We start from the raw sequence: 27326 nt of genomic DNA, 5'->3' as shown, positions 1-27326 counted from the left end.
ATCTGGTAATTTGAAAAAATAAATAAAATAAAGTAATGATTAATCTAAGCAAAAAAAGAAAGAAGAGAATCAAATTAACAGTATCAAAAATGAAAAGGGTGATTTCACCTCTAATGAAGAAGAAATTAAGGTAATTATTAAGAACTATTTTGTCCAATTACATGGCAATAGATATGACAATCTAGGTGAAATGGGTGAATATTTACAAAAATATAAATTGCCTAGACTAACAAAAGAGGAAACAGAAAAATAAATAATCCCATTTCAGAAAAAACTATTGAGGAATCTCCTAAGAAAAAATTCCCAGGGTCAAATGGATTCACAAGTGAATTCTATCAAACATTTAACAAACAACTAATCACAATACTACATAAATTATTTGATAAAATAAGCAAATAAGGAATCTTACTAAGTTATTTTTTATGAGACAAATATGGTATTGATTCCAAAGCCAGGCAGAGCAAAAACAGAGGAAAAAAAACCTACAGACCAATCTCCTTAATGAACATATATGCAAAAATCTTAAATAAAATACTAGCCAAAAGACTACAGCAAGTTATCACAAGGATTATCCATTATGACCAGGTGAGATTTATACCAGGAATGTAAGGATGGTTTAATATTAAGAAAATTGTTCACGAAATGGACCATATCAATAATCAAACCAACAGAAATCACACGATTATCTCAATAGATGCAGAAAAAGCCTTTAACAAAATACAACACAAATATATGCACATAAATATATATGTGTATATATACACATGAACATGTGTATATATACATGCATAGGCATATACGTCTATTCACATATATATACACATATAGGTTTAGAATAAATTATCCGTTTCCTCTGTGCTTTTTTATTTTTTTCTAGAAAATTCACAGGCATCAGGTGAATCTCTAATGGTTGTCAAAATCACATGCATATGCTGCAGAAACTATCTAGATCTGGGCTGCCTAGAGACCCAAATAGGGCTAAAAATAGCAAACGCTTCCTTCCCAGGGCAAGAGTGGGCAGCAGCTGTAGGAGCAGAATACACCGAAGAGAACAAAGTGATGAGAGGCCAAGCGGGTCACCAGCGTGTTAGAATGGAGCCTGGGAGACAGAGGCTTGCCCCTTGTTGAAGTCAACAACACAGCTGTTCTGGGGGAAGAGAGTCTTGCATCTTTGCCTGTGCTGGCATGTAGGTCCAAAGCAGAAAAAGAATTTTCTGCTTTGGACCTGTTTTTCATATGGTTAATTCCATAGATATGAAGATGAGCAGAAGTAAAAATAACTATTCATATTTCCATAGGACTTTAACATTTATAAAATACTTTCTTTACAAAAACCCCATGAGGAAAATTGGTATGTTCAGTTATTTTAGTCATGTCCAACTCTTTATGACACCATTTAAGATTTTCATGGCAAAGATACTAGAGTAGTTTGTCATTTCCTTCAGCTCATTTTACATTTAAGAAAACTAAGATCAGGAATTAACTTGTCCAGGGTCACATAACCAGCAAGTGACTGAGGCTAACTCAAAAATATTATTTAAATTATTATTAGTAGAAATAGGCATAATGGATAAAGCACTGGACTTTGCATAAGGAAAATATAAGTCCCACGCAGCAACTACCTAACTGAATGATGTCAGCCAAGCAAGTTACTTAACTTTTCTTTAAAAAGAACTTTCCATACTTTACTTTCTTCATCTTTAAAATGGCAGTAGTAGTAACACCAACTTCAAGTGATGATCAAAATGAGATCATATACATATAGCGCTTTACAAAGCTTAAATTACCATAGGAATATACATTATTTTCAGTGTTTAATAGAATGTTGAACATAGAATAAGGAAGATCTAAGCTCGAGTTTCAACTTGGATACTTCCTAGCTGTAGATTCTAGATAAGTCACTTCACTTCCCTCCACCTTAATTTTTCATTGGTAATATGAAGATAATGATAGCACTAATATTTGTAAAGCATTTTGCAAACCTTATAAGTCCTATACAAATGCTAGAATAGTTGGTGGTTCCTTCTTTTTTTAATGAATATGATGTTACAACAATTTTAACCAGTTTTTATTGGTTCATATTTACACTGAAGTCACTGCGTTGTCTCCAGTTCAATGGGCAAGGGGACAGGACTATGATGTAAATCATTATTATATCTAAATGTAGTATTCTCCCTGTGCCCATCACAAACTGGGTCCTTCACAAGGTATGTACATAATCCTGAAGATGATAAAGTCTTAGTTGGTCCAACAATAGTCAATAAGCATTTATTAAAGCCATGCTGTTCCAAGTACTATGCAAAATCAGCAATTAAACCCTTCCTGCTCTCCATCTAGTAGCTCATATTCTATCATGGGAAAGCTCCTCTGGAATCCAACTACTATATCTTACTGCATGGAATGAGAACCAATCCCCAGAAATATAATACACTATGTTTTAGCTCTGCCCAATCTAATATACTTCATTCAGATTTCTTCATCTCTTGAAATATTCAGGAGAAGATAATTTCTTTTTATTGGTGATTTAAATGGTTCAGAAATGAAAAAAACCCCAAACAACTCTATTCTTCTAGCAACTTGCTTGGTTGTCTGAGTGAGAGCATCATTATACTGGAAATAAGGTTTTTAAGCAGCTTAATAAAACTCATGCACAAGCCAGAAAGTAAGAAAATCATCAGCCAAATGTTATTATTACACAGGAGAGTATGTCTGCCATAGCTCAGAAATCTGATTTATCAGGTTAGTAGGGGCTCACCATATGTAGACTGAGAAAACTACAAATAAATGGAATCCTGAATGTGCTGGCCCAGCCAGTAGCTAAACAAACTGTCAACCCACGTGTTCTCATATTAACCCTTGGGTCAGAAAGGAGTGAGCTGTCTGAGTATCCTGATCCTCCTTTAACTCCACAGCAGAGGAACCTTTTCAAAGTCCTCCTGGGTCAGACCAATGGCCATCCAATACAATATTTGAGTAAGGATTGGGGGAGTGGACAAAGGGGTCATATCCCTAAAAATTTTCTAGTATTTTATTCATGGGTGGACTTATTATTGGTTATCTGGCCTTCCTCACATTTCAATTCAATTCAACAAACATTTGAGTATTTCCTTACTATACGCAAGGCTGGGATAGCTTTCTCCCTGCTTGAAAAGAAACTTATAATTGTAGTAGAAATTGAGGGAAAACACAATTCTATATATATTCTCATCTGATGCCCTACTCCTCCCCTTTGAGCAATGAATTTCATGTACTTATTCCCTTGAAGAATTTGTATTGCATACTTTCCTTTGCAGGAAGAATATCTCAAGCTCAACATGCCCAAAACTGAATGCGTTATCTTCTCCTTAAAGACCTTCTGAACTGCTAAAGTTCTGTTGAAGGCACCACCATTCCTCCAGTCACAACCCCATTGTCCTCTCAGACTTCTCTCTGTCTCTCAGTCCTACTCCATCTGCAATAAGTTGTCAAGTTTTATTAATTCTACTTTTACAACATCTCTTGGGTCAGCTAGATGGAGCAGTGGATAGAGTATTGGGTCTGGAATCATCCTCAGACTAGCTCATTACTAGCGGTATGACCCTAAACAAGTCTCTTAATCTCTGTCTTTCTCAATTTCTTTAGCTGTAAATAAGGAAATAATAACTCCTGCCTCCCAGGATTTTTGTGAAGATCAAGGGAGATAATATTTTTAAAACATAGGAGGCACCCTATAAATCCTTAGTCTTCCTTACTCCTCTCCCCAATTTGCACCTGTCTCCTTCTCTCTCCATTTATACAGTCACCATCTAGTCCAGGCCCTTTTGACCTCTGGTCTAGACTATTACAATGGCCTTCTAATTGAGCGTCCAATGTCCTGTTTCCCTCCTCTCCAAAACACCCTCCAGCCATCTGCCAAAGTGATCTTCTTCTTCATACCTTTCTGACAGGTTTGACAATGTCACACTCTGCTCAGAAATCTCCAGTAGCTCCCTGTTGCCTCTAGGAACAAATTCAAATTCCTCCTCGGTTTGACATTTAAGTCCTTCACCATCTGGTGCCTATCTACCTTCCCAGACATTATTCTCTTTTACTTATTCTATGATCCAATCAAACTGTCCTACTTACTGCTTCTCGCATACTATATTCCATCTTCTGTCTCTGACTCTGGAACACACAATCTCCTCATTGCTGCCTTGTGGAATCTCTAGCTTACATACATTTAGTTCAAATGCCATCTTGTACACAAAGCATTTCCTGATACCTTCAGCAGCTTCTAGTTCCCTACTTCCCCATCTCAAAATCATATTCTATTTATTTTGGGTGTTTTGTATTTATTTATATGTGTGCAGGCTATTTTCCTTGATGGAATTAAACTGTAAGCTCCTTGAGGGTAAAGACTATCTTGTGACACATTTTTTATTAACATTTCTCAGCACAGTATCTGGCACATAATAGAGACTTAGTAAATGATTAGTGATTGATCTATTGATCAGAATGTAAGCTCCTTGAAATGCTTCTGCTTTTCTCTGAACGTCTAGAGCCTGGAACAATGCCTAGAACATGCCAAGTACTTGATAAAGATTTGATTGATAAGAATCCCATTTTAGCAAACTTGATGGAATGCTAGAATTGCAATGGCAAACTAGACCTCTTTAAAACATATATCTATTTGGGACAGCTTGGTGGCTCAGTGGATTGAGAGCCAGGTCTAGAGACAAGAGGTCCTAGGTTTAAATCTGGTCTGAGACACTTCCTACTGGGGCAAGTCACTTACTGCCAATTGCCCACCCCTTAGTGTTCTTCTGTATTGGAACCAATACACAGTATTGAGTCTAAGATGGAAGGTAAGAATTTTAGCATATGCCTATTTCTGCATACAAAAAGATGCTCAGCAACAAAACTAAATTTAAATAAGACAGTATGGTGAAGTAGAAAAAGCATTGGACTTGGAGTCAAAGAGAGACCTGGGTTCAAATTCCATATCTTATACTTAGGATTACTGAAAAGATAGAAATATTGTCAGAAAAAAGTTTTTCCACTTTTCTCTGTCTTTATTTCTTTTCTTACAACTGTATACTGGACACTGTGATAAAGGATTATATTTATTGTTGCTGTTCACTCATTTCAGTCATGTTCAACTCTCCATGACATCATCTGGTGTAGTCCTGGCAAAGATAATGGAGTGGTTTGCCATTTCCTCCTCCATCTCATTTTACAAATGAGGAAACTAAGGCAAACAGGGTTTAGTGATTTGCCCAGAGCTCAGGAAGATTCATCTTTCTAATTCCAGGTCAGGTACTCTAACCACTATACTACCTAGCTGCCTCCAGTTATATGTACCTAATTTGACATTAAATTGGATTAAATTTTAATTAAAAAATAAGATAAAAATTAAATAAAAACATATTAAAATTAAATGCATGATTGTTTTAAGTGAATGCTATGTTAATAATTATAGGGGGTTGATATAAATGGTAAAAATTTCTGTCTACATAATGGGATATGTATCAAGACCTACAAGACATACAATGATAGTCTTCTCCAGACCCTACTCCAATGGTGTTGGCTTGTGATAACATGACAGGTTGCTATGGTGATGGATTATGATGTTGCTGATTTTTAAAGGCCTAAAGTTCTCTCATCTGTCTTTAGACTCTAAAGTTTAGAGCAAGAACAAAGACTACAGTTCCCCTCATTTCTAATGAAATCTCAGTGTCTCAGTATGCACTATAAAATGTACTTCTTAGTCAGGGCAAGGCAGAGGTCTTAAATTTTATGGTGTAAAGGAATGCCTAGAGAAGGTTCTGAAAGGATGTCCCAAGTATAGACACACTACTTTATTTGGGATAATTGTGAACTGCCATATCAAAATCCCACAAACAATCCAACAAACAGGAATTATGCACCAACCATAGGCATAATGGGCACCAATCTCACTATGTGAGGTCCCAGCAACACGAAGGGAAAAAATGAAACTGTCCCTGCCCTCAGGCAGCTTAAATTCTACTGGGGAAATAACACAAAATACCCACAGAGGTACAGAACAAATACAAAATATTTCATCTATGGACAAAGGGACTGGGAAAAGGCTCCTGTAGGAACATGAAAGCTTGAACTGAGCCTTAAAGGGAGTTAGGATTACCAAGAGGCAAAGTAAGAATGGAGAGCATTCCAAACACAGCTACACAGGCTAACACAAGCAAGATTCCATTTATAGGACTTTCATTTGCCATTCCTAGAATTCTTCCTAAAACTAATCATAAGAAGCAGGGAAGATGGGTATGGGGTATTCAGAGAGGAGGAGCACCCCTGGAGTTAGGGCTTGCCAAATCTTTTCACCTCTGCTCATCCACCTTTGGTTCCACCTTTCCATGGACTTTCACCTGTGGCTCCAAGAAGCTGTGGCATGCACAACTGCCACACCCTGGTAAAACTATCTCAGTATAAGAACTAAGCCAAGCTGAGAGTAGCCAATAGGTCTATCAGTGATTTAGCAAGGTGTCTACCTGAAGAATGTGAAGTCTTTCCTCTGAAGGATGGAAAGATGAGAACAATTTGGTCCAATGATCACAAAAATGGCTGAGAGAGATTGTGGAGAGTTTAGAGCTTGGTTAAACATCAAAGATTTCTACATCATCTATCGTATCCTGATGCATCACCAGTTTATATTGAATTTTGTCTTGCCACTGGGGATGACTAAAAGAAAGTGAGGTGGAATGAAGGAATCAAAACTATCAATAATTAAAACAATGCTGATGCACCACCTCACACCTAACAGATTGGCCAATATGGCAGTAAAGGAAATTATAAATGTTGAAGGTGATGTGGCAAAATTGGGTCACTAATGCATTGCTGGTGGAGTTGTGCATTGGTCCAACCATTCCGGAGGACAATTTGGAATTATGAGCAAAGGGTTTTAAAAGAATGCTTGCTCTTTGATCCAGATATACCACTACTGGGGTTATACCCCAAAGAGACAATAAGGAAAAAGACTTGTACAAAAATATTCATAGCTGTGCTCTTTGTGGTGGCAAAAAATTGGGAAAAAATTAGGGAATGGCTAAATAAATTGTGGTATCTGTTGGTGGTGGGATACTATTGTGCTAAAAGAAATAATGAATTAGAGGAATTCCATGGGAACTGGAGCGACCTCCAGGAATTGATGTAGAATGAAAGGAGCAGAACCAGGAGAACATTATACCCAGAGACTGATACACTGTGGTACAATCTAATGTAATGGACTTTTCTACTATCAGAAATGCAATTATCCAGGACAATTCTGAGGGACTTATGAAAAAGAACATTATCCACATCCAGGGAAAGAACTGTGGGAGCAGAAACGCAGAAGAAAAACATATGATTGGTCATATGGTTTGATGGGTACCTGATCGGGAATTTTGACTTTAAATGATGACTTTATTTCAGATATGGATATCATGGAAATAGATTTTTAACAATGGTACATGTATAATCCAGTGGAATTGCTTGTCAGCTCTGGGAGGGAAGAGGTAAGAGAGGTGGGAAAAATCATGAATCATGGAAAAAATTCTAAATAAATAAATAGAAAATGAGGAGGACAATTTTGTGCAACTCTGCCTCACTTAGATCCAATTCATTTTCATGACAAGGTATCACCCATTATGTTATTGGTCCTCTTCAGAATGAAGAGCAAACAATAGCTGACATATTTTTATGTGCCCTATTCTCCTTTAATACTCACAAAAGCCCTGTGGTATATAGGGACTATAGTAATATACCCATTTTACAGATGAGGTAATAGAGACTAAGAAGAGATGTTAAGTAAGGTACCCATAACCACACCACCAGTAAGTGGAAGAGGCAATATTTGAATCCAGGTTTCTTGACCCCAAGTCCAGTGTCCTTTCCACTGCATCCTAGTGTCTAATATGAAGTCATTTATCTGTCTCTGAACATTCTGTTAGGTGGAGACAGAGGAAACTAATTAGCTACTACTCTATCCTCTGGCACAAGATAAACTAATTAAAAAACATCTTGTCAGGTGCAGATACAAGACATTTCTCTTCCTCAAATGTTACATGCTCCCATGCAATTCCTGCTAGAGGCTCTTGACTATCCTTTGAATGACACAACAGGCTGCTAAAACAATGGATCCTGACGCCACAGCTAAAGAATTGGAAAGTCCTTTCTCCACATATCTCAGAAGCTTTGAGAGCTTAGCCAGATGTTGGACATTCATATTCCTATGGTGGTCATGGCAATAGCCATCACCCACAGCAATATACACAAAATATAACCCAATCTACTTGGGATATACAAATGCAGTCTACAGAAAAACATCCTCAAGCTAAAAGTCAGAAAGCCTAGATTTCTTATAGTAGCCATTTCACTGATGCCATGAAAGAGACCAAATTAAAGTCATATTCTCACAGCCTTAGTTATCCTATCTATAAAATGGGTTCACTATCTCCTGGTCACTTCTTCTGCCTATTCCCCTGGGAGGCTTGGAACACAAAATTACAAAAATCTTTACTATTGCTATGAATCAGAGAAAAGAAAAGGCACTACATGGAAGGAAGGGATTATAATGAAGGAGCAAGAAGAAGCTTAACATGAGCATTTCTTCTCTCTTCAAAATGAGTTTCTGGTCCCAAGGACTGTTGATTAAAAGAGACAGAATAAGTTTTAAGCAATCCAAATTGCCCAGAACCAAGGTGTGATGTCCCAGTTGAGTTTTAAATAAAATGCCAGTGCAATGTTATTTATAGTGTTAGAAGGCAGCTGAATGGCCCAGGCGAATTGGTAATCTAGGGGCTGGGGGTGGATTCTTCTCCATGTAGAAATAGCACACAAATAGAGGGGATATAAAAAAAAAATTCTTCCTTGCGGGGGAAAATTGCTGGCTTCTCCTTCATGGAAGCCTGGAAGGGAAAATAATCTAATTCCCCATTGGCTTGGCATCAGGATAGCCAAGTTCAGGCTCTTGTTCAACAGATGAGTTACAATGTTGAGGTGGGTCTGCAAAATAAGACTGTAAGAAGCAGCAGGTAGAACAGGTCTGGGTTTATACTGGTGGACATACAGGAGTGTAACTAGGCAGGGGTTAATGAAGCATGGATTTGAAGTCAAAGGGACAATAGCTTGACCCCTAGGTCTCCCAGGCAGTTGGGTATCACAGTGGTTAGAGCTCTGAGCTTAGAATCAGGAAGACCTGAGTTCAAATCCAGTCTTGGATGCTTATTAGCTTTATGATTCTGGGCAAGTGATTTAACCTCTGACTGCATCGTTTTTCTCAACTATAAAATCGGTATTAAAAAAAAGCATCCATCTGGCAGAGTTGCTGTGAGGACTAAATGAGATACTATGAGAGTACTTAGCATAGTACCTGGCACACAATAGGAGTTTAATCAATGCTTGTTTCCTTCATTGCTCCCTCCCTTCCTTCTTTTCTTCCTTTCCCTCTTCCTTCCTTTTTTCCTCCTCTCCTTCCTTCTTCCCTCTCCACTCCTCTCTCTTTCCCTTACCTTCCTTCCTTCTTTCCTTCCTTCAATCATTCCTTCTTTTCTTCTATTTTCCCCATATGAGACCTTAGGCAAGTTACTTTATCCCTTAGAGCTTCTGTTTTCTATATGGCAGCTAAATAACTTGTCTACACTCTTCTAAATTGTGATCTCCTCCACCAGGCAAGGAAATGTTTTATTTAAATTTCATCAACCTAAGTGGACAGAACAGTATTCTGTATATTCATAATTTTGATTTTAATGCATTGCTGCTGAATGAATGCACCAAGAAATTGGCAATAGAGTTTATATCTGGGATTTTCTTCAATGTATAGAACAATACCTTGGAAAAGAATCAATAAATTCATTTATTGGTTGGAGGAAGGGAGAGTGTTTTCTGATTCTAAATCCAGTGTTATCTGTGCCATGTATATTATCTTCATGTTATCCCCATTGAGTAGAAAGAACATTAATCAAAGCCTTTGTTTTTAAAAATGAGGAAACTGAGGCCCAGAGAAGTATCATAGCTTGTATTATAGGTCATAAAGATTTTGAATCCAATTCCTTTGGCACCAAAGTCAATGTTCTTTCCACTAAATTAGCTTTTCTTTCATATATTTCTTTTTGTTTTAAACCCTTACCTTCTATCTTGGAATCAATACTGTGTACTGGTTCCAAGGCAGAAGAGTGGTAAGGGCTAGGCAATGGGGGTCAAGTGACTTGCCAGGGTAACACAGCTGGGAAATGTCTGAGGCCAGATTTGAACCCAGGGCCTCTCGTCTCTATGCCTGGCTCTCAATCTACTGAGCTACCCAGCTGCCCCCTTCTTCCATATGTTTCATTTTATCCCTATAAGGTAGGGATAATGTGGATCACTACCATTGTTTGATGGATGAAAAAACTAAGGCCTGGAGAGGTTTAGTGACTTCCCTGAGATCACATAAGAAGCTAGGAACAGATGTGACAATAACAACAACAACAATAAAAACAGAGCTCTTTACTCCTATCCTAAAGTTCTTTCCATTGGAGCAAGAGAAAAAGGAATTACTGCTAAGAATCCAAAGTGAGGATTTCTGAGTTTCAGTCATTCTCCAGTCCTAGCCTATGCCTGCCTAGACAGTTACAGAAATAGAGAGCAAAAGGTCTCGTTGGAATCTCCTCCTGTGCTGTGATTTCATAATGTAATCAGGAAATATTGCTCCAGATAATGTTGTCACAAGATAATGGGCTCCTGCTGGGTAATAAACTCTGAGGTAGACTCTGGACTTAACTGAAAACAAACATGGAGCAAAGCCTCACATTTTCTTCCAATGCAAGAGAATTATCTCTTTCTAGTCTACTTCATTTACTAACAATGTTTCTATGTGCCTAATGCCAGTTGGCGTTGGGAGTTCCTGGATGTCAGCAATGAAAGCTGAATCAGAGAAGGGCAACTGCTCATTTGGCCAATAGTAAAAAAAAACAAAAAAAAAACAGGTACTGGAGCTTCCAGATAAGCCAGCAACCATTGGAGGTAAAACCAGTTTGCTACATCCATGCCTATGGCAACATTCCCACCTGGGCAGAATAGACCATGGCTCAAATCAAAACAAATACCTGAGCCCGTAGCAAAAGGAATGATACCAAGATGAATGGATCTAAGAAACAGGGTTTTTAAAAAAGTGAGTTAGTGTTCTTTCTCATAAATGCCTAAGAGTTGTTCAGGATCACTGCATTGCCACTAATGGAGAAGTCCAACAGTATCCACATTTAGAGGAAAAATTGGGAGCAGAAACACAGAAGAAAAACAACTGCTTGATCATGTAGATAAATGAGGATAAGATTGGGGATACAGACTCTAAATGATCATCCTGGTGCAAATATCAATAATATGGAAATGGGATTTGATCAAGGACACACGTAAAACCCAGTAGAATTGCACATTAGCTACAGGATGGGTGGGGGGAGGGAAGGGAAGGAATATGATTCTTGTAATCAAGGAATAATGTTCTAAACTGACTAATTAAATAAAATTTCACCCAAAAAAAGTAAGTTAGAAAAGGGGCAGATAAGAAGAAACTGCCTGACTGAACGTCAGTCTGTCCAGAGACTACACTTAAGAGAGGAGAGAAACTATTCTGGGGGCTAAAAGAGGTCATCACAAATTTATGTTATCTAATCTTAGCTGGTCCCTCACTGCAACCAGGTAATCATTCTATTTTTTCCTAATCAATTCTCTATCCCACTTACCTCATTCCATGCAGTGTTGCAGTGAATATGTCCTGCTACAAAAGAATCCCAGGAAAGGAAGATATTGAGCTTTTCTGAGTGACTCAGGCAGTACTAATCTCATGTTCTACAAGAGGTCTTTACCTGCTACCCTTCACTCTCGCTGATCCATTCAGAGATTATATTCCATCCATCTCACTCTTTAGACAGATAGATAGACTATATAAGTGGACATCTTTTTTCTCTCTCTCTCTCCCTCTTTAAATATATGTACATCTATCAACCTAATAATAGAAATATTAGAAATAACAGAAATATATCCACAAAGATACATCTAACTATATATAGGTATCTATATAGATGTCTGTGTATATACATAAATACATATATATGAATATATTTGTACATATACAATGTATATCTTGCATTTATCCAACTATTTACATTTGTTTTATTTATTAGAATGTGAGCTCCTTAAATATGGGGATTTTTTTCCCCTTTATTTTGTACCTCCAACATAGCGCCTAATACATAATAGGAACTTTTAAAAAAACTTTTACCTTCTGTCTTAGTATTAATTCTAAAGCAGCAGACTTGTAAGAGCTGGGCAATTGGGGTTAAGTGACTTCCTCAGTCATAAAGCTAGGAAGTATCTGAGACCACATTTGAGCCCAGGTCCTCCCAATTCCAAGACTAGTGCTCTATACACTAAGTAAGCTAGCTGTCCCTATAGTAGGAACTTGGTAAAGTTTTTTGACTGTCAGAGAAGCCAGGATCATAGATAGGATCACAGATTTAGAACTGGAAGGATCATTAAAGATCACCTTGTCCAATCTGATCATTTTATAGATGAGGACACTGAAGTAAAGGAAGGGTAATGACTTGCCCATGGTCTCAACAAGTAAAAAATGGCAGCCCAGTTGCCAGTTCCTCTGATAAAAAGGTCAATGATTTTTCTATCATACCATAATGTCACTCTCAAAATCTCAGCCTTGGTTGAGTAGGCATAATTTATTTATTATTTTTTAAAGTATTTTATTTTATTTTTAAAATTACTTTATTTAGAATATTTTTCCATGGTTACATGATTCATGTTCTTTCCCTCTCTTCCTCTCTTCTCCCCCTCCCCAGAGCCAACAAGCAATCCCACTGGGTTATACATGTATCATTGTTCAAAACCTAATTACATGATATTCATATCTGAAATAGAGTGATCATTTAAAGTCAAAATCCCCTATTAGGTATCCATCAAACCATGTGATCAATCATACATTTTTCTTTTGCATTTCTGTTCCCACAGTTCTTTCTCTGGATGTGGATAGTGTTCTTTCTCATAAGTCCTTCAGGATTGTCCTAAATTATTGCATTTAGAGAAGTCTTCCACATGGCACTTCTTGTATGTGAATCTGTGCCACCGTCTACCTGTCTCTGTGTACAATGTTCTCCTAGTTCTCCTTTCACTCTGCATCAGTTCCTGGAAGTCTTTCTAGTTCACATGGAATTCCTCCAGTTCATTAGTCCTTTCAGTACAATAGGAATCCATCACCATCAGATACCACAATTTGTTAAGTCACTCCCCAATCTATGGATACCCCCGAATTTTCCAAAATTTTGCCACCACAAAGGGCACAGCTATAAATATTTTTGTACAAGTATTTTTCCTCATTTTCTCTTTGGGGTATAAACCCAACAGTGGTATGGCATTTTTTTTAAACGCTTACCTTCTGTCTTCGAGTCAATAGTGTGTATTGGCTCCAAGGCAGAAGAGTGGTAAGGGCTAGGCAGTGGGGCTGAAGTAACTTGCCCAGGGTCACACAGCTGGGAAGTGTCTGAGGCCAGATTTGAACCTAGGACCTCCCGTCTCTAGGGCTAGCTCTCAATCCACTGAGCTACCCAGCTGCCCCAGGCATTTTTTTAAAGTACTATGGGCATGGTTCCAAATTGCCGTCCAGAATGGTTGGACCAATTCACAACTCCACCAACAGTGTATTAGTGTCCCAGTTTTGCCACATCCCCTCCAACATTTATTATTTTCCTTAACTGTCATATTGGCCAATCTGCTAGGTGTAAGGTAGTACCCCAGAGTTGTTTTGATTTGTATTGCTCTAATTATGAGAGATTTAGAATACTTTTTCATGTGCTTATTGATAGTTTTGATTTCTTTATCTGAAAACTACCTCATGTCCCTTGCCCATTTATCAATTGGGGAATGGCTTGATTTTTTTGTACAATTGATTTAGTTCCTTATAAATTTGAGTTAGACCTTTGTCAGAGGTTTTTGTTATCAAGATTCCCCCCCCACCCCAATTTTTGCTTCACTTCTAACTTTGGTTGCATTGGTTTTGTTTGTATGAAAACTTTTTAATTTAATGTAATCAAAATTATTTATTTTATATTTTATAATATTTTCTATCTTTTGCTTGGTCTTAAATTCTTTCCTTTCCCAAAGATCTGACAGCTATACTATTCTATGTTCACCTAATTTACTTCTAATTTCCCTCTTTATATTTAAGTCATTTACCCATTCTGAATTTATCTTGGTGAGATACTGATCTAAACCTAATCTCTCCCATACTGTTTTCCAATTTTCCCAGCAGTTTTTTTCAAATAATGGGTTCTTGTCCCAAAAGCTGACATCTTTGGGTTTATTGAACTCTATCTTCTTGAAGTCATTTACGCATAGTCTATTACATTGATTTGGGGTGTATGGGGTGCTCAGGGAGGAGTAGTATTTCTGGTATGGAGGGCTTGTCGTGCTCTCCTAGGGCAGCTCTCCAACCTCTGACCCTCACCTGACACCCAGCTCTCACCTGTGGCTCCCAGTAGCTGTTAACATGTGGCAGCGGCCACACCCCGGGCAACGGCTTCGACAGGCCGGCTAAACCTTGTGAGGGTAGCCATCGGGTCATTGTCGACCCCTGGTGAACTAAGGCATTGCTCACCCAGCATGTGAAGACTGCTTCGGCCGAACAGAAGGTTCAAGGTTCAAGAAGGTTCAATGGCTAAGATGGCGACGCAGCAAAGCACTGTGGAGTGCTTAGGGCGTGTTGGAGCACAAAGGACAACATGGCCATCCAATGCAGCTGAGGAAGTCTCCAGGTGTAACGACTTTTCGTGCCAATGGACCCAGGCTTCCAATGCCAAGAGAGTGGGACTGTCTCTATGCATTGACTTTTCCACTTAAATCTCCTTCACGCACAAGTGTCTTTGTGCACACTCATCTACATCACAGATGAAAGAGCACAAGACAATCATCATCCTTGGTTACTGAGAGACTACTACTATACTATTACATTGGTTTACCCTTCTGTCTCTAGTTAGTACCATTTTGTTTTGATGACCACTGCTTTATATTTATAGTACAGTTTTTAAGATCTGGCACTGCTACGCCCACATACTTCACAGTTTTTTTTCATTATTTACCTTGATATTCTTGATCTATTGATCTTCCAGATGAACTTTGTTATAATTTTTTATAATTCTAAGAAAAAGTTTTTTGGTAGTTTGATAGGTATGGTACCGAATAAGTAGATTACTTTGGGTAGGATTGTCAATTTTATTATGTTAGCTCATCCTACCCATGTGCATTTAAGGTTTTCCCACATATTTAGATCTAGTTTTATTTGTGTGAAAAGTTTTTTGTAGTTGTGTTCATATAATTCCTGTGTTTGTCTTAGTAGATATATTCCTAAATATTTTATATTGTCTAGACTGATTTTAAATGAAGTTTTTCTTTCTAACTCTTGCTGATGAATGTTCTTGGAAATATATAAAAATGATGATTTATGTGGGTTTATCTTGTACCCTGCAACTTGCTAAAGTTGTTAGTTATTTCCACTAGTCTTTTAGTTGATTTTTTAAAGGATTTTTTAAATAGATCATCATATCATCTACAAAGAGTGATAGTTTAGTTTCCTCATTGCCTATTTTAATCCCTTTAATTTCTTTTTCATCTCTAATTGTTACAGCTAGGGTTTCTAGTACAATGTTAAATAATAGAGGTGATAATGGGCATCTTTGCTTCACTCCTAATATTATTGGGGAGGCTTCTAACTTATCCTCATTGCAGATGATGCTTGATGATGGTTTTAAATATATACTGTTTATTATCTTTAGGAAAAGTCCAGCTATTCCTATGAGTGTTATATTTTTTCAAAGGCAGGCTTGATTTAGAAAGACCATCTCCCTTCAAAATTCAATTTGATGAATATTGGTAGGGTTGGCTGAAGAAAAATTTCAGGAAAAATTAAAATTATACAAGCCAAATGATTCTTAAAGGCCAATGTTTTTTTCTTTTCCTAGATTTGTGAATTCATTTGTTTAGATGGGCACTCATTGAAAACTTCTAATACCAATATACATCAATGCCTTCTCTGAAATTTATAATTGCCTAGGGAACTAAGAAGGTAAATTATACTTCCCCAAGGTCAGAGTAGTCCAACTCCCCTCATTTTCCATTCAATATAGGTCTTCTTGACTCTGAAGCCAGCTCTCTATCCATGATAGTCTCTTTTACCTGATATTAACCCTACTAATAAGCAACTGATAAAGATCTATACAATATAAGGTATGACTGAAGCAATTAGATGAATGTTCATGTTACCTTCTAGTCACGACTCACATTCTTTTGAATGACAAATATCAAGGGAAGTATAAAACAGGAAGATGTATTCTAGCTCAAGAAAATGTCACTGTCATGGAGATTTCATGTATATAGTCCAAATAAGAAAGAGTCTCTAAATAGGAGGGTCTCCAGATGGTCATATTTATGTATGGCATTAAAATGACTAGATTAAACCTCAATATTCTACAGAATGTGCATAGTGAGATTAATAATCACTTGAGGCCAAGGTCTAATAACCAACCCAAGAAGGTAAAGAATGTCTATTGTTCAGGTTATTAGATGCAGTGAAGTGGGCAGACAATTGAATTGATCTATCAGAACATTTATTTTGGATAGGCATCACAGATTGATAATGAGCTCACACCAGAATTGAAGAGGAGAAACAAGAGTATAGAAAATTTCAAAGTGTCTTCAGCAATTTCAAGCTTTTCTTTGACATAAAAATTCAGTATTTCCTGTGTAATCTTGGGCAAGTCGCTTAACTTCATTGACCTTTTAAGTTTCTTCATCTGTAAAAGCAGGAAATTAGGCAAAATGCCTCTAAGGTCCCTCCCAGCTCTAATCTATGAACTTATGAATTTGAATTTTTTAAAAGCCTTTCCTTCCATCCTAGAATCAATACTCTGAATTGGTTCTTTGGCAGAAGAGTGGTAAGGGCCAGGCAATGGGATTCAAGTGACTTGCCCAAGGCTCCAAAGCTAGGAAGTATTTGATACCAGATTTGAACTCAGGACCTCCTCTCCAGGCCTAGCTCTCTATCTACTTAACCACCTAGCTGCCTCCTAGATCCTATGACATTTTATGGAGCTTTGAAATAGTCTAGAACATGAACCTAAATATTACTGTATTTAAAAATTTTTGTTATACTATTACATAATTTGTTACTATATAATAAAAATTGCTATATTATAAAGAAATAATTACTATATTTAAGAAATATAAAAATACAGCGAAATGCTATAGGACTTATATAAACTGATACAAAGTGAAATAAGAAGAACAAGGAAAACATAAAATGACTACAAAGTAATCAAAACTACTTAATGTGAAATCATAAGGACTAAACAAAAGTATAGTGGCCATATCCTATAAAATGAGATATAAGAAGGCACCTCCATCTCCTCTTACAGAAGGAGAGGACTATGACTACTGAACAGTGTATTTAATTTTAAGCATGTTGGTTAGCTTTCCTGGACTAATTTTTTCCCTCCTTTAAGAGATGGCTCTTTGGGAGAGTAAGGCAGAAAAAAATGCTACATCTTAAAATGTGGCCAGTATAAAAATAAAAATTTAATATAAATTAATGGAGAAATTTATCTTTATAAGTAAAAGGCCACTAATATGATTGTCCCAACATGTTCTGATCAGGTCATACCTCACCCACCGATCCACTCAATAAAATTCAGTGGCTTCCAGTTGTCTCCAGAAACAAAGACAAAATGCTTTGTTTAGCATTCAAAGACTTGACCCTCTCCTATCTTTCCAATATTCTTACACTTTTTCTCTCTAACTTATTCTTCAATGCTGTGTCATTGACCTCTTCACTGTCCCATGAACAAGACATCTCTCAGCTTGAGGCACTTTCTCTGGCTGTCCCCCATGCCTGGAGTGCTGTCCTTCCTCATCACCAATTACTAACCTTCCTGACTTCCTTTATGTCCCAACTAAAATCCCACTTTCTACAGGAAGCCTTCCCCAACTCCTTTTAATTCCAGTGCCTTCCCTCTGTTAATTATTTCTTATTTATCCTGTAAACAATTGACTTTTTCTTTATGTATTTGGATATTGTCTCTTCACTAGATTGTAAGCTCTTCAAGAATAGGGACTGTTTTTCCTCTTTTTGTATCCCCCGCACTTAGCATAGTGCTAGGCACTTAAATGTTTATCGATTGACAATGTTATATGTCTAGAAAACATGCAATATAATTTAATCATACCAGTAATTCTCATGATAACATACCTGGCAAGTGGTTGCCCAGTTTCTACTTTAAGACCTTCAAGGATAGGCTACCCCCACTCCTGGAGGTAAGCCATTCCACCTTGAGACAGCTCTAATTGCAGGAAGTGTTTCCTGATATTAAGTCTAAATTGGCCTCTTTGCAGCTTCTATCCAGTCCTCTTGGATCTGTTCATTGGGACCAAATGGAACAAGTTTCATCCCTCCTTCACATGACAACCCTTCAAATACTGAAGCAAGTTAGCTTGTTTCTATGATTCTTCTCTTTTCTAAGATAAATATATCTAGTTCCTTCAAGCTATCCTCATATGACTCAAGGCTCTTTTCCCTTCTCTGGATATTCTCCAGCTTATGAATTTCCTTATTAAACATCAGTACCTAGAATTGAAGGCAATATTAAAAATGAGGAGAGAGCACAGTGGAGCTACTACCTATCCACTCGTAGAGGTATCTTCCTAACATAGTCCATAAATCCAATACAAATGGGTTATCTGAAGGGCAGTGGAGATGTACATGGTGAGTAAAAGAAGAATGAAGCATTATGAATGATGACTTGCATTCAGAAATAGAAATAAAAATTTAATCAAGCAATTAAATAATTGAAAAAGGAGGTGCACAGTGATGTTGTGAGTATGGAATAACAAACTGAGAGCAATGCACTATTAGCTATGAAACATTTTTTAAAAACTAAAACAAGGTATTCAGCAATAGAAGGTAAATGTTCTTCAAAGAATTTACAAGTGGATATGACCAAGAATTACATAGAATGAACAAGGCAAGGGTGGGTTGTAACCAGCACCAGAGTCAGAAGTATTCACATGAAAAAGATAACAGATCCATCAAAGCATACAAAAATAGGGTACTCAGTTGTTCAGTCAGCCCTCAAAATGAGGAAACACACAACCTATACAACAAATGGCACTACCATGGGCCACCCAGGGAAGCTTGATATCTTCCTTTACTAGAAAATGGCACATGTATAGCATGAGACAGCTAGATGGCACAATGAATAGAGAACTGGGTTTGGAATAAGGAAGATTCATCTTCCTGAGTTCAAACCTGTCCTTAGACACTTACCAGTTGTGTGACCCTAGGCAAATCACTTAACTCTGTTTGTCTCAGTTTCCTCATCTGCAAAATAAGCTTTAGAAGGAAATGGCAAGCCACACCCACTCTAGCATCTTTGCCAGGAAAATCTCAAATGGGGTCACAATGAATCAGATATGTTTGAAATGGAAAAAGAACAACAACATTCATGCAATATATATTCATGAAAATATGTACTGCATGATAGCACATGTATAACCTTTATCATATTATCTGCCATATTGGGGTGGGGAGAGAAGAGAGGAAGAGACAAGATCATGGATCATAAAGTGTCAGAAAGTAATTATTAAAAATTGTATCTACATGTATTCTGGAAAAGAAAAATATAATAAAACATTTCTAAACAGCATTTACAGCATAGTTTTGAATTGATTTTATGTAAACATTCTTTGAGAACAAAAGACCTTTTGATTCCTTTTCCAGTTCCAGGTAACCATTCTAAGTTCTTTTAAAGATACAAGTCTTTAAGACATTCATTTAGTATCAACATTCCTCAAAGATTTAAAGCTAGAAGAGACCTAAAAGTTCATCAAGTCAAATCTCTCATTTGACAGATGAAGTAACTGAGATACCCAAAGGTTAAGTGACTTTCCTAAGGACACAGAGCTATTGTGTGTATAAGGTAGCATTTAAATCCTGCTCTTCTTGACTGTGAAATAATTATATATAGTAAATAACCAAAGCAAATGTATAAAATGGTTTTCGTGGGGGAGGAGGGGACTAGAATTGGAATTTCACTGGCATAGAGAACTTCTGGTGAAAAAAATTTTCTTCCATCAATAGAGATCAACACTATCTCTGCAATTTATAGTCTTAGAGTTGCCTGGAGCAATAAGAGGCTCAAGGATTTGCCCAGAGTCACACAGCAAGTAACAGAAATATGGCTTGAACTCAGCTTTCTCCTGTCAGTAGCTCAGATTTCTACCCAGGACTCATGCACCATAGCAACTAAAATCAGGGAGCAGATACTGTCATTTGTTGTGATTCTGGTTCTTTTTTCTGATCTCAAGAGCTAAGGCAATTCTGACTGATTAAAAATCATTTACAAAAAGTAACACTTTAGGACCATAGAGAACAAGTCTGCTTTTTCCTTAAGGATGTTTTAGATCATAGACTTAATTAGATTCAATTAAAATATTTATTTTGCTAGGAATTGAGGAAGATACAAAGTCTAGGTAAGACATAGTTTCTGACACACCAAGTTTTCAATTTTCTTCACTTTCAGATGATGAGTCTGAAACCCAAGAGGTGGAATCACAAATCACAAAGAAAATTAAGGGCAATTCTGGGACCAAGACCTAGTTCCAGTGTAGTATTATTTCCACTATATCACATCTTTTTTTCTTGGGATATATAGTGGGGAAATGGGGCATGAAGGGGGTAGAATCTGCTTCATATTAAAAGAAGTCATGTAAAAACCCTATAGAAAATTGGCTGGTGGCATATTAAAACCTCTGCTATTTGCCTTTGTAGCTAAGCTAGAAGCAAAGCAAAACTAGATAAAAACCTGAACTGAAGAAGGGTACATTAGTTAACCCCATATCATCCCCCTCAATGCTTATGGAATGCAGCTGAGGGCAACTCTCCAACCAGGGACCAGACCCACTTACTCTTCTACAAATATTTACCTTTCATTAGCAGTGGGGTTTGAGGGTCTCCCAAATGATTCTTTGCTTTCAAAGGCCTCCTACAATTGTCTTGTAATCAGATCCTCAGGGCCTTCATTGTGGTGAAATTTTATTAAAATGAGAACCCTTCTAGAAATCACATTCTCAGGGTGAACTGGGAAACACAGAACTGATGATCAACTTGAAACTGAATGCTGTAAAATCGCAATGATGATCAAACTGAGCCCCAAAGGAGATGTGAGAATGTACCTTCCTTCCACTCCCACCACTGCTTCTTTGCTGAGGTGGGGGACTATGGGTGCAGAACACTGCATGTAATAACAGACTTCTTTGATATGCTGATTAGTTTTTATGAACTTCTTTTTGGCTATTTTTAATTCTCTGTTCAAAGCAATTCCCCTCCAGGAGGAGGAGAACTACATCAAGAAATGTAGGTGGTATCAAAACAAAAGATATTAATACATATTTTTAAAAATTTAAATGCTCTGAATCCAAGGGGAAAGAGGGAAATATCAGGCACATAGCTTTATTCCTTTCTCTTTTCCCCCCCTTGGGTTATGGGATTTTATTTGTGTGTTACATCTTTTGGTCAATTATTTAGGAATTTATGTGGATTGGAGGGGGAGGGGGAGTAAGGATGAATTCAGTTTAGCTGAATTCAGTTTAGCCAATCTCAAGAAGTTCTTAAGCATCTACTATATATGAGTAATATATTAGGTACTAGAAAAAATGAAATAGTTTCTCCTCTTGAGGAGCTTATATTCTGTTAAAGGAAAACAAGTAAACAGATAATTAAATATAAAATGTATAAAAATAAAAATAATTTGAAGTAAATAAAAGGTATTTGGGGGAATAAAAAGCAATAACAGCTGGAAGGTATAAGAAAAAAAAATCTTTTTTTTTTAAACCCTTACATTCTATCTAAGAATCAATACTGTGTATTGGCTCCAAGGCAAAAGAGTGGTAAGGGCTAGGTAATGGAGGTCAAGTGACTTGCCCAGGGTCACACAGCTAGGAAGGGTCTGAGGTCAAATTTGAACTGAGGACCTCTTGTCTCTAGGCCTGGCTCTCAATCCACTGAGCCACCCAGCTGCCCTCCCCTGGGGGTGGGGAGGAGTCTTAAACAGAGAATATTCTTTTTTTTTTAGAGGATTTTTTAGAGGATTCTAAAAGGTAGTGGTGAGGATTCAAGATATGAGGCTTATGCAGAAATTCAGAAGTGGGGGCTAAAAATCTAGAATATGGAAAAATTCAAATTAGTCAGTATTTAACTTTTTTTATTTTCAATTTTTGTTTTTCATTGTAAATTCTCTCTCCCTTGATCCCTCCCCAATCTTTTGGGAAGTCAAGAAATGTGATACCCATTATACAACTGAAAGGATGCAAAACATATTTTTGCATAAACCATGTTGAGAAAAAAAGTGAGAAAAATAAAAAAAGAGAAGAAAATGATGCCTCAATCTGCACTCAGAGTCCATGAGTTCTCTACTTGGAAGTGAACAGCATTTTACATCATGAATCAAGGAGGCCAGTATGACTAGAACACTGATTGTGTTACAGGAAGGGGATATGTTATTTCATTTTCTCTTCCAATGCAAGTTGGTCTTTTCTCTGCAACTCAACATCTTAGAGAGTTGTTTAGAGCATTTAGAGGTTAGAGTGACTTACCCAAAGTCACACAGCTAATATTTGAGCACAAATTTTCCTAATCTTGAGATCAACTTTTTCTCTACACTGTCACACTAACTCTCATCATCTGAAATCAGTTTGGTAAGAGAGGCGATACCTTTGAATCCCGTTGCAACTAACCCTGTGCTCCTCACATAGTGTGCCCCTAACAATGCTTATGAGTAGGTTGGTTGATTGATAAATTAAGCCTTATCTCAGGAGATGTCTACTCCATTTTCCAGGCTGGAGTAAACAAAAAGCCAAATGGCAATTCTAGGGCAACATTCCACAAAGGCACAGAACCAGGCAAGGTCTTTTGGCATGCCAGTCCTAGACTATTTCTAACTCCCAGCTTGGGGCAGGTCTCCTGGAATTTCTGAGTCCTGAACTTACTTGAGAGACTAAACCTGGCACAGAAAGAGGGTATTCGATGAGCCATGCTTTGATTTTGCTCTCTGAGGTTAAGGTGTGATTTGGGGCAGTCAGATCTTATAGGCACCAGTAAATGGAGAGCTTAGTTTCTGGTTATTCCCTATTGGGGTATAAGAAATGGGTCTTTCCACCCAAGGAGTGTCTTTCCTCCAGACCCATGCCTCCATCACTTCTGCTTCAGCCTCTTTTAAAAAGCTTCCTTTTCTTTTTTTTAAAAGAACAATGAGTACTGTATAGCCGAAGATCACCCTGCCTGTAATCTCCCACTCAACAAGAGCTAATTATGGGAGTGAAGTGGAAAGATGAAGGCAGAGCAAAAACTTACTGGCAGAACCTCCCCAATCATTAGATCATTGTTGCTCCTGAAAACCTCCCTCTGCTATTTATTTCTGCTTGGAACTCAGCACTGGTCAAGGTACCTTTGGCTCTCTTGAAACCTGGGGAGGAGAGGAGTAGCTCAGGGATGAAAATTTTCTGCTCTACCATTTAGGAAGACTCTCACCAGCTAAAACCAATAGGCAACAGGCTACAGTATTGGGGAGGGAAGGGTTAGCAACTGAGAACAACAATCTGTTCTCTTAAAAATTTGAGAAGTTGGGCAAAATAGCATGATGTCTGAGCAGATCTAGCTCCCTCAGGGAGCTGGTGTAGCTATTAGTCACAGCCTCAGAGAAGAAATCTTGACTATAAATAAATGACAGTCAACGAATGACATGATTTTCTCACCAGAACTTCCGAGGAGACACCTCCCTTATGTCAGCACACAGCTGCCCACTTGATCCACTTAATGTATTTAGTTAAATATGAATCCCAGCCAAGAAGATATTTATTAATTGGGGAAAAAGTTAATTTTTAAAAGACTAAAACTTTGGAGCTAGCTAATATTAGCTCAGTTAGGCAAGCAGAGATAGTGATGTTTGGACCTTTAGGGGGAAAATGGGATCCAGGTGAGAACAGTGATGCCAGTGGGCCTTCTAGAATCCAGGAAGGATTTTCTGGGAACTAAATAGAGAAAAGATGGCATCATCAGTGTGGGTTGGGACAACCACACAATGAAGTAACTTGGGAGAGAAAAGGAAATTAGAGTAGGAATAGCAAGGGTAGGAGAAGTGGTATAAAAACAATAGAATTTGAGATACTGTTTAACATTAAAATTATAGAATCATCAAATTAGAGCCAGAAGGCACCTCAGAAATCATCTAATTCAGCCCCTCCATTTTACAGATGTAGAAACTAAGGACAAGAAAAGATAAATGATTTGCCCATTGTGGGCAAAGCATTTATAGAATGTTTTAATATTTGGGTAGGGCTTTACAAATATCTCATTTTATGCTCCCAGTTGGAGACCAGTGCTATTATTATCTCCCATTTCATGGAAGAGTAAACTGAGTCAGAAAGAGGTTAGGTGGTTTGCTCAAAATCAGACCATTACTAAGGGTCTGTAGTTGAATATGAAGTAAGGATTTTTTTCAATTCCAGGTCCCACATCTAGGAAGCAGCAAAGTCAATATTTGATTTCAACTCCTCTTACTCCAAATTTGTCCTCTTTTCTACTATACCATAATCCTGACTTATTAAATGAAAATATCTGATTATAATTAGTGCCCCTACTTAGTGAATGGCACACATCCTCAGGGATGATGGATGGACTTTTTAAAACTAGCATCTGTTCCTAAATGCATGTGTAGAAAGGCTGGACTTGAAGTCAAGAACACCTGGGTTCAAATCCTATCTCTGACCTCGACTGACTCTGACCTGGTTACATGAACATAGAGAAGTAAGTCACTTAGCCATCCTGAGGCTCAGGAAACTCTTTAAGGGTTATTAGTTATGTCCAAGAATGCAGAGAGTTTCTACCCTGACCAAAGTTTGACAATCTAGCATTAGCTCAAGATGCCACTCCAGATCCTGGATGCTGACTTGCCTTACAGACTGAAGAGTGAATCCTATTCAAAGCTGCAAAGCCTCCTAGCTTACCTTGTAAGAAGATTCTGTTCCAGTAGATTCTTCCAACATCATTTCCCCCAAGAAATACCAGGTTGGACAGAATCAGCATTGAGGTGGAGGCACCGGCCAAAGTGGCATGCAGTCGACGGCGAATTTGTGGGGAGAGATGCTGCACCTGCACAACACAACCAAGAAACATTTATTAATAAATATCAAAATTGCTAATTCCTGAGAGCACTTGTCCTTGCTCTACACAGGGTAATGGACATTGAGCACTGGTTTTAAAGTCAATCAGACCTGAATTTGAGACCTACCCCAGACCCTTGCCAGCTGTTTGGTGTTGGATGAGATTATTAGCCTCTATTAGTCTCTATTTTTCCATCTTTCAAAGGATAAAAGTGCCTGTATCTCACAGGGATATTGTGAAGATCAAATGAGATCAGGGATATATAGTGCTTAGTAAATCTTTTAAAAGTACTATGTAAATATCAGCTTATTATTATTGTTATTTACCATTTTGCAATATTTAGCAATTCACTTTAATTCCCTGCACCTCCGTTTTTCATTTGTAAAAAGATGAATTTGAATTAGATCCCTTTAACACTTCTAGTTCTCAGTTTTCTGATCTTCTAGAAAAAGAGGTTTTCTTAAAATTAAAAAAATGTAATGCCATCTTTTGTCTGTATATTGTTTACATTCCCCCATCTCTCTCCTCCTCCCTGAGTCAACCCATATAACAAAGAATTTTTTAAATGAGAGAAAAATTATGTAAAATCAATCAACATATTGAAAAAAATCTGAAGGTGTGTACAGTGCTCCATGTAGTAGGATAGAGAGCTGAGTTTGAAGTCAGGTAGACCTAAGTTCAAATTTAGCCTCAGACACTTCCTAGCCTAACCCTGAGCAAGCAGCTTAACCCTCATATGACTCAGTCTCCTCTACTGTTGAATGGGATAATAATAGCTCCTACTTTCCAGGGTTGTTGTGAGGATTAAATGATAAAATATTTGTAAAACCCTTAATCTAGTTCCAGGCAACTAGAAAATGCTTAAAATAATAATGTTATAATGCTTGCTCTCCCTTCTCCCCACTCACAGAACTCTCTTACCTCTGCAAAGGGTAGAGATAACTATCTTCTATTTCTTCTTGGGGGCAAGCATCTTCCTTATAACTCTGCAATATTCAGTTTCAATTTTTTTAGTGTTTTTGTTCTTTTCCTTTATATTGTGTATAATCTTCTCCTGGCTCTGCTTAATTTGTTCATCATCAGTTCTTTTAAATCTTTCCATGTTTCACTCTATTCATCAAGTTTATCATTTCTTACAGCACAGTAATATCCAATTGCCTTCATATGCCACAATTTGTTTAGCCATTCCCTAATTGATGGGGACCTAATTGTTTACAGTTTTTCACAGATCTTTTCTCTTAATAAGTATAATCTTTTTGGAATGTTCCTGCCCTCAGAGCAGTCAACCAATCCAAATGGCTATTAAAATGCCTACTTCTTTCAATAAGTCTTTTGGGATTAATCTAGGAAGCAGAGACAACCTCTTTGAGTTCAAAACCTCAATGTTCTTCATCTTAAAATGCACTTAGCCTTGCAAACTAAATATTTTGACTGTCTATAATTTAGTTCTTTTTTCCCACTTTGTCTCTAATGTCTTTGCATGTTTGTTTCCAATTCTAGGATGAGAATATGGTGCTAATGAAGCCAAAATCACAGGTCTGATAAATTATCTCCTTTATTCCTCAATTCATTCAGCCCTAAAAAATACTCCTCAGATGAGTGAGATGCAAGATCCATCAGGAACAAATGAGAGAATGTGGATCTCATTCCCACTTCTGGAAAAACGGCTCAGAGAACATGTCAGATTCACATATAAGAAGTGCCACATGGAAGGTTATATACAAACAGGAGCTTTGTAAAATGATTTTTTTCACCTGATTATAAGTAATTCAGTTTGTTTTTACATATTAATAACTGACTTTGATACAAATAAACAAATCAAGGATCTGAGATTTTTATCAGTGTTGGGTAATTCTGAGGTAGAAGTTCTCTCCACTAACATAGAGTGCGAACTATCTTTGACTTAGCATGTAATTGCTAAGTTTTTGAACCAAGGTTTTCTGACTGCAAGCCCAGCATACCCTCCACCATACTTTGTATTTTTAAATTTGCAAAGTATCATACATAATTTTTTTTAATTTGAGCCCTGCAATACCCTTATTGGATGTCACAGGAGCACAAATTTAGAGGACATTTAGAAGGTTCTTTGGAATCCATCTATTTCTTTTTT

The 27326-nt window shown here is 37.4% G+C and overlaps 1 protein-coding gene across 1 annotated transcript in view; it reads right to left on the bottom strand.

The window, feature by feature from the left end:
* The window catches only part of HHAT (hedgehog acyltransferase), a 560175-nt gene that overhangs the window by 77951 nt on the left and 454898 nt on the right, over window positions 1-27326 (bottom strand). Inside the window, exon 11 of the mRNA XM_001366441.3 lies at window positions 25060-25204. Coding sequence (XP_001366478.2) covers window positions 25060-25204 — 145 coding nt within the window. The remainder of the gene's footprint in view (window positions 1-25059; window positions 25205-27326) is intronic.

Source organism: Monodelphis domestica, chromosome 2, assembly GCF_027887165.1.
Source record: "Monodelphis domestica isolate mMonDom1 chromosome 2, mMonDom1.pri, whole genome shotgun sequence".
NCBI classification, from domain to species: Eukaryota; Metazoa; Chordata; class Mammalia; order Didelphimorphia; family Didelphidae; genus Monodelphis; species Monodelphis domestica.
This window is presented reverse-complemented; position numbering and strand designations above follow the sequence as displayed.